Here is a 13,411-nt window from a genome sequence, read left to right as displayed (position 1 = left end):
TCAAAACAAAACGAAAAAATCCTGTTCTTCCACACACATCCCTGAGCTAGCTTCTTCCTCTTCTTCCACACTGTTCCCACTCCGTTCTCTTCTCCCCAGTCTATTTCTTAGCTCCTTCTGACTAGCAGTCAGAGCAACAGCAGCAGCCACCTAGTGCTGCCTTTACCATACACACTGGGACAATCAGTTTTTCTAAGGAAATGAGGCGTAGGTAATAGTGCTGCTTCTATGTGTACTTTTATGTGCCCTCAGCAACCAGTGAACTTTCTGTCCAGCTTCCAGCAATTTGACAAAGGATGTAGAGAAGTTTTAAAGGTATTAAGTTTCTGTAAGTTTAATGCAAACAAGTGAGGAACATTAAAGTGGAGGAGAAAGATGTTAGCATCCATGCAAGTAAAAGGTGTGGTGGAAGTTCCATCCTGTTTGATCAGAGCAAACCTGCACTAGGATATAGTCTTAATACTTCAGCTAAAAAAATTAAGCTTCATTTGGCAATTACACCTTTTCAGCCATAAGCAAATTGAACCACAAGGCATGATACCCACTGGCTATCATAGCTTACTAGATCCACTGCTCCCACTAGTACTTGTTAAGATGTTTAGGGTCAACTGTGGCACCAATCTCAGCAAAAGAAGAATGTGGACTTTCACAAGTTCCTCTTCAAAACAGTTCTCTTCATATGCTCAGTGTCTCTGATCGCTTCTGCCATAGACAGGCTATTTGTGCTGACCTTACAGTTTTCCAGGCATTCTCCAAAAGCTCTCTTTCTCTCTGAACTACACAAAAATGCCACATAAGCTGTTCATTTGTAATAAGAAAATAAATTTGCTCTGTGGCTACCTAAAAATATTTTTTGTCATTTTCTTGTTGGTCCTTTTCCTAATTGCCACTCACATTAGTTGATGATGAAAGCAAATGGACCCAGAGAAAAATTTGTCTCCTTTACCTGTACTATTTTTTAGCTTACTTATTGCTGTTTTTTCAGAAAAAAAATACAAATGGGCTTGAAAGCATATTGTGCTCTGTACAATGGACTGAGAGAACATTTTTCAGACGATTCCTCCAGCAGCAGATACAACAGTTTGAAAATATCAGTGTAAACACAGCTTGATGAAGTCTCTGAAGTTTTGCAGACTTATTATGCTACAAAAAAAAAAATAATCAAAACTTACAGCTTTTTCTGACAGAATTCCTGAGTAATTCCTTATGCCTGCTTGCTCGCACAGATGTTTTAAACACTAATTCATTTTTCTGTTCTATGAATCCAAGTTTCTAGAGTTAGCAAAACAAAATTTGAAAATCTATTCTAAATCTGAATGGGTTGCTGCTGGAAGACATACTAATTCAACCTGACAAGCATTTTAGAGGCTTGCCGATTCACAAAACCACTTACATGCTACATACCCTGTGCAGCCTGAATTAGCTGTCACGGTTGTTAGGTCCCCGTTAAGATAACATCTGACCCTTCTCCTTAACTTTTGTGATTTAGAAGCATTTATTGTGGGCTGCACTATGGTGGTGCCCTTTAGTACCACAATAATTAAGATTTTTCTCTGTACTGGCCTAGAAAATCCCTTTTCTCCATGAAGTTAGAACTTTATCATGAAGACTCAGAGCTCAATCAGTAAAGAGAATTGTGGCCGTATCAAATTCTGCTCAGCTTTTTATTTGGAACAAGCAAGATAAGAAACATTCATAAGTTCAGAAGCACAGTGTTAGACTAGATATTAAATGCGGTGTTCTATAAATAACACTGGTGATGTCAAGGCAGTGATGTCTGATGCTAACACCCCAAGTTTTCTGCCTTTGTGTTTACTGTAGACTTTGTGTCATCCATATCAAAGTGCTTACTGAGCCCTTATTCTACTCTATAATACAGCAATTGCCAACAATACATAGAGAGAGGCACATATCAGTAGCACAAACAGTTAACTCAATTACATCACACACAGCCCTCCTCTCTCCTGGAGAAGCTTCCCATGATCCTCTCCCTACTCACCAGACCTGAGCAAAACCAACACATGTGATGGTTTGTTCCTAATTTACATTTACTTACCACATCTGTTACCCACATGCATCTGTCCTACACCACATGACTGCTGTGGCTCTGACAGCTTGAGAGATTTTCTGGCCACTTCGTGGTCCATGCCAGAGACACGAACACGGAATTGGTCCCTGTTGACTGTCTTCCGTAAAGTTCGAATGGTTTTACGAAATCTCTTTTCAGTCTTCTTTCGTGCACAGCGCACATCACATGTATCTGAAAAGTACCAAGGGTGAAATCTGCTATTAGTGACCATACACAAAAGTCTACCCAATGCAAAATGTCAGTGCCAATCACTGAGAAAGTAACTTCTTTGAACAAGTCTGAAATCCTTAAGGACAACACCATCAGGCTTCAAGAAAATTAATCAGACCAGGAGACTTTAATCCATGGACAGCTCTTTAATCTTAGAAACTTTTCCCATCTCTCAACTCTTTTTGAGGCAGAAAACTTTCAAAACAGGAGATACTTTTTATTATAATTTTGCATAAATGAAGAAGTGAAAAAAACAGAAAAAAGCAAACTGTAAGAAGCTTCAAATCGCACCTTGGATTATTTTCCAACCAACCTGTCACCTCCTTTTGGTTTGTTTCAAGTTCAAAGTCCACAGTGATAAAAATCTCTCTAGTCGCTGGCAGTCTACTGACGGCTCCATGAACTTTCTTGCCGGAGCTGCATGTTAGGTTTACATAGTGGAATCTCTCCGTTAGTGAATTATGTCTCTCTGTATGAACAAAATTGAAGGAAGCAAAAGCTTGGCCAGCTACGTTATTAGATATTCACTAGTATTCAGTGCATATTTTGTCACAAAAACTTCAAGGGGAGCAAGTGATTCACTCCACTTGCGAGTAAACAAATAGTTTGCCCAGTTTCTCAGCTGGTGTACCCTCGCATAGAATCGTGATTCCAGTGCACCTATGGACGTACTTCTAGGTGAAAACTCTACAGCTGCAATGGGTCAGAGGCATGATTTGCTGCTAGATTAGAGCTTGGCTGCAGTGCTCAGCCTGCTTTCCCTGGATTTTGCTAGCTGCCACTGAATTGCTTCTACACTATGCAAAGCATCTTAAAACCACGATGCTGCCTGCACCAGACAGACCACCTGAGGGAAAAAAATTCTGCATTCATACAAACCATGTTAAAAACATGTTAGCTTATAAGGGTGTTTAAATTAAGTCATGGCTGCATCTAAAGGACATTTGGAGGCCATTTTCAGGGTTTCAATGAGGAAACAATATTTATTTGGAAAACAAACAAACAAACAAAAACACAACAAAGATCCAGAATAAGCTCTGGTTTTGGATCATAGACTCTTCAGAGTATCTAGCGTAGTTTATCACTGTTACTCTTCTAAGGACAAACAAACTGACATGCTGATTCATAGTATTATTTAGTAACTTTGTTTTTTCAAGTATATTCCTCATTTTCTGCTAACTTTGTAAATTCTCAGACTATACTTCCTGTCTTGGAACAGACGGAAGAGCTGACCTCACCATCTGGGGCTGCTGAAGTATAAGAGGAAGACAACAGAAAAGAGGAATAACCCTTCAGCAACAGAGTCATCATAAGAGGCCCAGAGCTTCTTCACTGAGGCATCAGACAGTAAGCAGCAGGGAAGAAATGAATGAAGAGAAAGAAGGGAGAGAGAGAGAGAGAGAGAGAGAGAGAAAAAGAAAGAAAGAAAGAATTGAAAAGAACAAAAAGATGTTTGATTTTACTGAGAATTTACTGGCAGTCATACAAAAAAATAAAAATAAAAAGGAGAAGGACCTTCACAGAAAACTCTGAGGTTGTCACAGGGAAGTCCTGTCACCTGAAGCAGGTACTACAAAAACCATGGCTGGGAAGGAGTATGATTCATGAGGCTAATACGGAGAAGAAAGTCTGCAGCTCTCTAAGCTTTATTTATGGTACACTTCAAATCAGGAAAGCACTTTATAACCCCTGAGCTATGGCTCTAACCTGCTTACCTGCATTTTTATATTCATACCTGGTATCATCTGTTCCAGACCTTCTTGAAACATCTCAGTCTTTTTCAAACTACAATTTCCTTCATTTAATTTAAAGGTTACGCTTATCTTGATGGCTGAAATATCTTCAGGAAGAAACAATGAAATGTTATGTTAAAAAAGGAGTAGAAAATTTGGATTACCCTAATATGACATCACGATGATGTTATCAAAAAAAGTGTGTATATAAAGTGAAAAGTGGTCATCACAGAAGACCTGAAGAGATGCCAGCTTCCTGATGCTGTGAAGCTAGTTCACAATTGGAATGAGAACAAAGTGTGATAGATTTCAAATATGGACAGAGATCAAATCCAGATGTGCTTCTCTGTAAAATCAAATAATTGTTGGCTGAAATCAAAGGAGATACTTCACATCAAGAAGATTCAGAAAAGTGGCTTACATTTATATAAAATAGTACCTTTTATCTCTTTAGCTTCAAATGCTTTCTAAACTCCATTGACCAACAACTCAACATAGAACCTGTAAGTTGCCAACACTGCGCAATTTGGATGTCTAAAATGAGGCATGACACTCCTAGTCTCGCTGTTCATCTCACTACTGATCCTTTTCTCTTCCATTATTCTTAAGTTTTAGTCTGGGTGATGCTGATGAAGCAGTACAAGGGGAATTTTCTACTGTAATCATGAAGAAGAAAAAACAGAGGGAGTAAAATGGAGAGAAAAAATAGAAGGAAAGCCAACAGAACACCCTTATTTCAGTTATCCAATGAAAGAAATCAGTCAAATCATGCAACAGTAAATCTAATTACCCAGCCAAGTGGACGCATTTGTATTTTGTTGCTTTTTCTTAAGTTGAGATGAGCTGCCACAGGTGAGGGTGTAAGCATCTTGTGTTCCTAACAGACAGACCATACAGACAGTAAAGACATAGGCTTTGTGCACAGACTGAAGACCCCCGTAGTTTAAAAGACATTCATTTGTTGATCTGCATCATCTTCACCTTTTTAAATTATGTTATTCATAAAGTACTCCACATTCAAGTTTGTCTTTTCCTAAGCAATCTAAAGGGTTCAGGAAGAAAAGAATCATCTGTCTAACAAGCACCAGATGAATCTGCATGCTGTGTCCTGAGGGGTGGAAGGGCTGTGCAGGCAGAAGCTCAGACCCCATGCAGGGCTGGAATGCCTTCGTGCCACTCAGCAGCAGCTCTCAGGGCCAATTAAGGAATGGCCCAAGGAGCACAGAGAATTCTGCCCTGTCCTCTCCAGCTTCAAAAAGACAGTTGTCATGAAAAGGGAATCTGAGGGTAGAGTGTCTATAAAGGATATGAAAAGGGGGGCTTTTCACTGACAGAGATATGGTCCTTTATCTATAGTGAAAAAGGAATGGTCCCTGTTGATTGTCTACTTCTTGGGGCTTCCATGAGAGTTACAAGCTTTGCTACTCTTGCACTCTCTATGGAATCAAATGCTCAACGGGTTTTGTTTTGTTTTTGTGGTTTGTTGTTGGGTTTGGGATGTTGTTGTTTGTTTTGTTTTGGTTGTAGGCTGTGGTTTCTTTTGGACTTACCAGAAACTACCTGAACATCCGAAGTGCAGCTTAAGAGGCATCTATCACTCCCATCACTCTTAATACAGTGCAGCAATACCTTGGGTGACACATTAGCAGGCAAAGGCCCCTTTATTTCTAAATAGGATAAAACAAATACTCATGGGAGAAGTAAAACATCTACTTATACAATACTACGAAAATGTCATGCAGCTTCTTATGTAGATGGTACCAGAGAGCACCCATGCAATTAATATGCTCTTTAGACAGAAAATGAAAGCAAAATCAAACCCCCGGAGGATCCCACCATGATCATCAGCAAGCTCTCATGCAGGGAAACAAAAGGACATAGATAAAAGCAGAGGAAAGAACATCAAAGTCCCTCAAAGTATCTCCTGTTTTTTTGTTGTTGTTGTTGTTGGTTTTGGTTTGTTTTTACCAGTTTAAACTTCAGTACCATCATGTCTGATTAAAAAGTAAAGCAGAATACAGAGAACATTGACTCATACCACTTAACTGGACAGATCAAGGTTTTAGATTTGACTACAACCATGTGACCTTCAAACACTTCAGGAGTAGTAATGTGTCTGCTAGGCACCTTACCAACACAATCCTTTTTATTCCAGTGTAATTTGTAGTTAGAGTGACACAGGCATTCATAGTCTCCCAGTGTGTTCACACACAGCTGTTGGCAACCACCATTGTTGATGCTACATTCATTAATGTCTATAGAGGAAAGGTAAAAATAGTTTTAAAAAGTAACTTCTACCAAAGTTCTGTATTCTGACTAATACAACTAGATAAGTTTGTACAAAAATACCTCTTAGTAGGGTCTAGAAAAGGTCTTTGGAATGCCATCTGGAAACCACCTTGAAATAGTTTTGTTTTCATGGAAATCCTTCAATGAGTGTCATAATCAATCAAATGTTGTGGGAAAGGAGATGTTAGGTATGTCCTTGAACGATGTATTAGAAAAAAAAATCTCCAGCCTCAGCAATATGTTAACAAGTTAACAAAAAGACCACCAAATCAAGTCTGCATTGCTCTGCATCTAGTTAACTAATATTTTCATTTTGGAATAAAGACAGATGATGTGGACAAGATTCACAGTGACCAACCGTCCGAAGTGCGCAGATATCATAGAGCATCTATCATAGAACAATATTTGATTCCAAGTGTGCAAATAACACCACTGAATGACCACAATCCCAGTTAGTCAATTAGCCAATTTCATGGGCCTTGCCCAGCCCAGTAATTGCCAAGAGGTGGAGAAACTACCAACAACACAACATACTGCCTTTGGTGCGCTCTTGCTTGCTGATGCAGAATACACTTTGCATTGTGCCATCCTGAGCTCTGCTGAACAGCAATAAATGGCAGTTCCCTCCCTTACTACTTCCAAGAAAACTTTCGGATCTTTTGCTGAATTTCTGGGCTGAAAGTGTTGTAAAAAGTAACACAAAGTCCAACTGCAGGCCATTCACCAATGGTGTACCACAGGGGTCAATACTGGGGCCAAAGCTATTTATCCTCTTCATTAAACCTGGATGATGGAACAACAGTTCACCCTCAGCAAGTTTGCAGCTGATACAAAACTGGGAGGAGTGCCTGATACACCAGATGTTTGCGCCACTATTCAGAGGGACCTCGACAGGCTGGGGAAATAGGGTGACAGGAATCTCATGAATGTCAGCAAAGGGAAATGCAAAGTTCGATGTCTCTGCTTCTCAGATCCACCCTGATAGCTGCTTGTCTCCATCAGCTTTATGACAATTACATGTAAACCTACACAGCTACCACCAAGGAATCCCTTATGAGACTCAGCGAGTTCCAGAAAGTTTGTGCAACTGATGGTATCCAATTTTATGTACGCTTTTCTCAGAGGTAATTGGAGTACTTGTCAGTGCTTTCTCCTACCACTTGTTTCCCCCTTGACATAGATAATCATTTGGAGAAAATGTTGTGAAATAGATGACAAAATCGAGCTGGTTTCAGGGGAAAAAACAAGCTACTAGCAGAACTGAGATAGCAGGAGTAGGAATGAGCAACAGAAGAATGATGAAAAAAGAAGCGAGCACCTTAAAATTGGTACTACTGCCTAAGATACTACAAAATTAGCTCGAATCCTTAATTTTAACTGACTTTTTGGTAGGATTATGCAGGCAATGGCATCCTATTATCTCCAGTACTTAGTGGCTTCTTCCACATAGCTCAGAAGGTGTACATTCAGTACACCTACCAGCTGTGACAACTGTCAGCAAATGAAGCAGTTACTGTGGTACAAGGATTAGCATCTGAACAGTTATATGGTACAAAGAGAAAATTAGCACCCAAAGGATAAATTGCAGTTCTGTTCCCTCATTGGTGACCAAAAGAAATTCAGGAATTTATGAGAAAAGACTTCCTTTGGCAAGTGGAACACATGAACGCTGTTACTCCCTATTCACTCAGATAGGTTTCCCTGTTTAGTAGTATAAAACACAGTGATGATGTAGCCCTTTAATCTTCTCCTCAGGCTTTCTAGAGGCAGACATCAGAACAGATCAGGCATGCAGAGACCTCTGAATTGTTATCTGCAAATTCAAGTGCGCTCATTTTGTCTAAGAAATAAATAGGTCTTAGAATAAGCATATGCAAGGTCTTGCATAGAGCTTATATAAAATAGATTTATTTCTATTTAATGTCCAGTTATTCCTGCTTCCTTGTGGTAATTCTGGGAATTTGTTACAGAAATATTAACACTTGACACACACTAAGCTTCTGTCAATATCTTCCTCTCTTTTCTTGAGCTTTTTGTGTAGTAAAGTAGTAAAACATTTAGGAATATCATTCTTGGCCAATGTAAATTAATGGTACTGCATCAGATAAAGCTCCAATCTATATCATATAACAATCTGCAATACGCACAAGGATAACCTGCAAAATCATAATTTTCAAAATCATCCAGAGCATCCTGTTCTTAAAGTCCTATTCAACTCACTATTCACTGAAGTCAATGAGACTTTTGCACGTGAAAAATAGGTCAAATCATGGCTTTCACATCTAGGTGCAAAATGCATCTGTTTGTTCTAATAGTCACAGGTGCTTTCTGAATGCTGGCTGGGAAGGGAAAATAATTTGAGCAAAGACAGAAGTGAGCTAGGTTAGTTTTCACTTTTGCTGTGTCTCCTTATTACAGTGAAGAGTTAAATTTACTGTAAACACCTTATGCATATACATAGGCGCATGTCCTACACAGACACTAACTAGACCTGTGGCAATAGCACTCTACCAGTGTGGCCTGCAGTATTCTTTTATAACTCACCTCCACAGTGTGTGAAGCCATAGAGAGCATATCCTTTGTTACAAGTACACTCAAAAGTGCCTGGATGATTGATGCACGTGTGGTCGCATGTCCGTTCAAAAGAGCATTCATCAATGTCTGCAAGTTTTAAAGGGATGCATTAGTATCTTTCAGCCTGAAAAGGGAGCACTTATGAGATAACAAAGCTGGACAGAGAGATGTGCAGATTTAAGTAAACTAAGTAAATTCTTTTGAAGCAAATAATGCAACATAAGAAATGACAACTTGTAAGAGACCAATTAGTTTGCCAAACAAGCTTTCTCTTGGCAAACATGAAAACTGTTGCTACGTTTTAACAATTATGTTTAAAAGACATTACTTCTCTGCTTTGAAGGAAAAAAAATGCTGGCAGAAACTCTTATTTCTTTAAGAAAAGTTGGCTTATCATTAAAAGCACCTAAAACTTCTGTGACAGTACATTCAGCACACTATAATATAGGAATGTTCGCAGATATAAAAAAGTTCCCATCAACATCATTGACGCATAACATCATACTTTTTTTCATTAAGGTCTTGGGTGCACTTCAAGGTACCACTTTTGAAACGATCTAGGGAAAGTAACAGGAGTGACAGAGACAAAGATCTGTAAATCTTTAAAATAAACTCATAACCAATTCCGCTTAAAAAAAATCTTGAAAATCCTTCAGTTTTATACTAAGTTTGGTATATCCTATATCTAACCTAAAAAGGACAAGAACATGCCAAAAATGCAGGTGAAATTTCTTTTCTGTTGGTTGGTTCAGTTTTCTGAAATTAATCATTAAATGTCAAATAGTTGTCTAGGAAACAGAATTAGAAACAGAATTATTCATTTGCCCAGCTTACTGATCCACTTTACATTGTTTCATACTGTAGCTTTGCCAAAGCCACAGAGACCATTTTGATCATTACTTTTTAATGTACTTAACCAGCCTAAACAAGATTGCTCAATCTGAATGTACACACTATTATACAATAAAGCAAATACGTTCTGTAAATCTCACAGCAGAAATTTATGTCTTCGTAAAAATCAAATGTTTCTATAATGGTCTAGAGAATTGTTATTCTGGTCTATGTCTACAAGCCTCTGACTTCACAGATCAGATGACTTGTCTTACTTTTTTTCTTTAAATAAAGAACCCATAGCATTTAAATGTCCCATTAAGAAAAAAATAATTTTGCTGCAATGGTGAAATAGTCATTAAGATGGATGTAGAGATATTGGCTTCATTTCTCCCTGTAAGTTATTTTAAGATCATTAATGGAAGGGGAAAAAAAGCATTATCTTCATCAAGAGATTTTTAATATGATGCTATCTGCACTGCTTCCAGATAATATCTCACTATGACACTAAACATACCTCCTACAATAGTATCAAGACAACTGTATTAACTTAACAGCTGTTTCAGAAATAATAATAAAAAAACACACACACAAAAACACAAGGCATGGAAATTCTGGAGTCCATTATCACTTCATCATTGTAGTAGATGTCCAAGCCATGCTGATTTGTTCTACTTTTATTGCCTCTCCAGTGCACATACCTTGACAAGACTTCTCATCTGTTAATAATTTAAATCCTTTTCTGCAGCTGCAATCAAAACTGCCAACAGCGTTTTTACAGAAATGATCGCAGCCTCCATTATTAGATTGACATTCGTCAATATCTGTAAAAATAATAATTAAAAAAACTTCAGTGAGTAAACAGAATATATTCAACATATTTTCACTGACAAAGACAGAAAATAATCATCCCCAATTGGCTGGAGAATCCCAGAAACAAAACGTAACAAGTCTGCTACAAATCTTGAGGAAGTTCAGGTCTAGACTTAAGAATGACCTGGCCCATTCTACCACATGATTGTGCTAATTTGCTTTCAGCTACATTTGAGTACATGTATTCACACGAGACCTTTTCCCTAAGTTTTGTTTGGAAACATTTTGACTTAAACATTCTCTAAGAGGCTTTAGCTTTTTAAAAATTCTCTGAGTTCCCTCTTCCTAAGCCCTGAAGAAAGCTCAGACAGAATAGACTTCCTGAGTTATCCTGTCCTTTTCATTCCAACATTAAAATGAGTTATCTAAAATTAATTGACTCAGGCACAGGGATTCCATCATTTTTGCCTACCAGAACAGTCTGAATATTTAATTGTAGGAAAATATGTTCTAATATATTACCTAAACATCCCTTTTCTCCTTGCCAGTACTCTAATTACCCTTAGAGGTGCTTGGACCAGCATAAATAATTCTACTCGGTCTTCTCTGAATTACATTCTGATATTTACTTACAAATATCTATAGCACCCAGTTGACTGGGGATAATATAGTTGAATACGGGACTGCATGCTTTTAAGAACTGATAAGCCTACATTTCCCAGTACTGAACTCTACTATACCACAGACCTACTTGTATTGCCTCTTCTCAACCCTCAAAAATGAAGCCATCTTGGTGAGGGAATGGAAAGTGGTGACGAGGGAGGGCAGAGCAGCAGAGATTTCTGCATATGATACACCAGAACATTCTTACAAGGAAGCCATGCATCTCCCCTGGCTGCACTGCTTCTCAGATTACATTACTCATACCAGCTCTACTCTGAACACTGTGTTACTTTCATTAGGAGATAAGTACCTTACAGCACGGTGCTAGAACACACGTGTCCATGAGTACAAAACTCACCTTTACATGTCTTCCCATCAAACTGGAGCATGAATCCAACAGGACAGCTGCAGTGAACTCCAGTAGATGTATCCTTACATGTACGATCACAGCCACCATTATTAACTGCACATGTTTCTAGCCAACAATAAATAAGTAAAGTTTGCTCAGAGACATCGTAATGGTAAGAAACATCACATGATACAAGGTACAGTTCCAAGCACACTGTTCAGCTACATTTAGCCTGATATACATGAGCAACTGCTAAATACCTGCGTTGGCAAAACGGGCCTATGCTCCCTGTGCTCTTCTAGGTGTAACCCATCACTGGAGCCAGTTCTCTTCCATGCACTAGCGTACTTTCAGATCAAGAGAAGCAGGTAAAATTCTATTTCCTCCACAATCACTCAGCTAAAGCTGTAGTACAGAAACGATTGTACTGTAGAACCATGGAAACATGGTACTTTGAGGACAAGTTCCTCATGCTTTCCATGATTACTGAAAAATCACAAGCAACATGCAGTTTCTTATACATAATAGAATAATATTCTGTCCTCAAAAGGGAGCGGGGCATTTCAGGAAGAATTCAGTCCAGAACTACGATGGTTACATTAAAAAACAATTCTTCAACGTAAAACGTTTGAGCAAACAGCAAAGTTATTTTGGATAAACACTTTTACCCATGAGCAACCGTCGTTTCACCCTCTTGTCCACATCAGCTCCTGCTGTAGTGTTTCCCTCAGGAATTTCAACAGCAGCCTCTTCCCTCTCTGTAAGGAGCATGAAAAAAACAAATGAGCAAAGGTGCCTTGACCAGAAATCTCATCTGATATTCAGTATATACAGAAATGCAAACAGACACATCGTGCACTAAATTATCAGAGACAGTTGGAGCTAACTAGGCAGACATAAAATTTAAAAAGAAAAAAAAAAAAAGAAAGCCATGAAGAATCTTCAGTCAAAGCCATGAGAATATTTTGCTTTTGTTGCTTCCTTACAACTCCTACTCGTTTCAGTATTCTCAAGATTAATAAAACAGAAAACACACTACTGATGTGGTGAACAGTAACAAGATGAAAGAACTAATTGAACTGTCATAAACTGCTCTGTTAAGAGCACACTGTCATCATCTATCACAGACTAATGCAAGGACAGGCAGTTGTGCCTGAGCATTTGATTTCAATCAACAGGCAACAAAGTCTTCCAGAGACTGGAAGAGTTTATGGGTCTTAAGTGCTTTCTTTACTGGATAACTGTCTTACAAAAACTGTACTCTAATTGAATTCAGAGTTCTGGTTTTAATGCATGCACTGCTTGGTTACACTCTCTGGCTCATGCTATACAAGAAACTGAATCTAAAATGTCCTAGAAAGAAGGAAATCTTTGGTTGGTAACAAGCCTTGTGTTTCAGAGGGACCAGCACTAATTACAGGCTGCAGTAGTATGAGGTAGATACCTATATATGGAAGCATAAGTCACTTGGACCCAACAAACTCCCTTGTATACTAGCAGGTTTCTTAGTTTGGGATTCCTTGGTGTTTTCTAGCTCTGCTATTAAGAGGAGTATTACTCATACACACAGCAATGTCAAACCACGCTTAAGTTAGTCATCAACAGAAAACTACTACTCTGCGTACTGACCCAGACAGGTTTTCCCATCCATATGCATGATGTACTTGGGGTGACACCCACAAATAGGCCCATTATCAGCATCATCACATGTATGTTGACAGCCACCATTTCCATGATTACATGTTACTAGAAAGAAAATATATGTTAGATCTCGCAAGTACTTCTAGCATCTTCAAAAGAAAGTGTCCAATTTTGTCTCCATTTGGCTACCCAATACACCTTCCTATCATGCCCCCTTCC

At 38.6% G+C, this 13,411-nt stretch overlaps 1 protein-coding gene across 6 annotated transcripts in view; it reads right to left on the bottom strand.

Annotated features, from left to right (window-relative positions):
• The window catches only part of SCUBE2 (signal peptide, CUB domain and EGF like domain containing 2), a 39,731-nt gene that overhangs the window by 13,974 nt on the left and 12,346 nt on the right, over positions 1-13,411 (bottom strand). For 4 of the 6 annotated variants that reach the window (XM_066997297.1, XM_066997299.1, XM_048070151.2 and 1 more), the window contains exons 6-16: positions 13,181-13,297; positions 12,220-12,309; positions 11,561-11,677; positions 10,428-10,550; positions 8,866-8,982; positions 6,165-6,287; positions 5,583-5,699; positions 4,823-4,909; positions 4,035-4,139; positions 2,613-2,768; positions 2,057-2,260 (exon numbers count right to left, since the gene is read on the bottom strand). In XM_066997297.1, the coding sequence (XP_066853398.1) occupies positions 2,057-2,260; positions 2,613-2,768; positions 4,035-4,139; positions 4,823-4,909; positions 5,583-5,699; positions 6,165-6,287; positions 8,866-8,982; positions 10,428-10,550; positions 11,561-11,677; positions 12,220-12,309; positions 13,181-13,297 (1,356 nt within the window). The remainder of the gene's footprint in view (positions 1-2,056; positions 2,261-2,612; positions 2,769-4,034; positions 4,140-4,822; positions 4,910-5,582; positions 5,700-6,164; positions 6,288-8,865; positions 8,983-10,427; positions 10,551-11,560; positions 11,678-12,219; positions 12,310-13,180; positions 13,298-13,411) is intronic. The other 2 variants (XM_066997298.1, XM_066997301.1) reach the window with 2 other exon arrangements.

The sequence above is a fragment of the Anser cygnoides genome, chromosome 5 (genome assembly GCF_040182565.1).
Source record: "Anser cygnoides isolate HZ-2024a breed goose chromosome 5, Taihu_goose_T2T_genome, whole genome shotgun sequence".
Lineage (NCBI taxonomy): Eukaryota > Metazoa > Chordata > Aves > Anseriformes > Anatidae > Anser > Anser cygnoides.
Note: the sequence above shows the minus strand (reverse complement) of the source record. Positions and strands in the feature narration are given on the sequence as shown.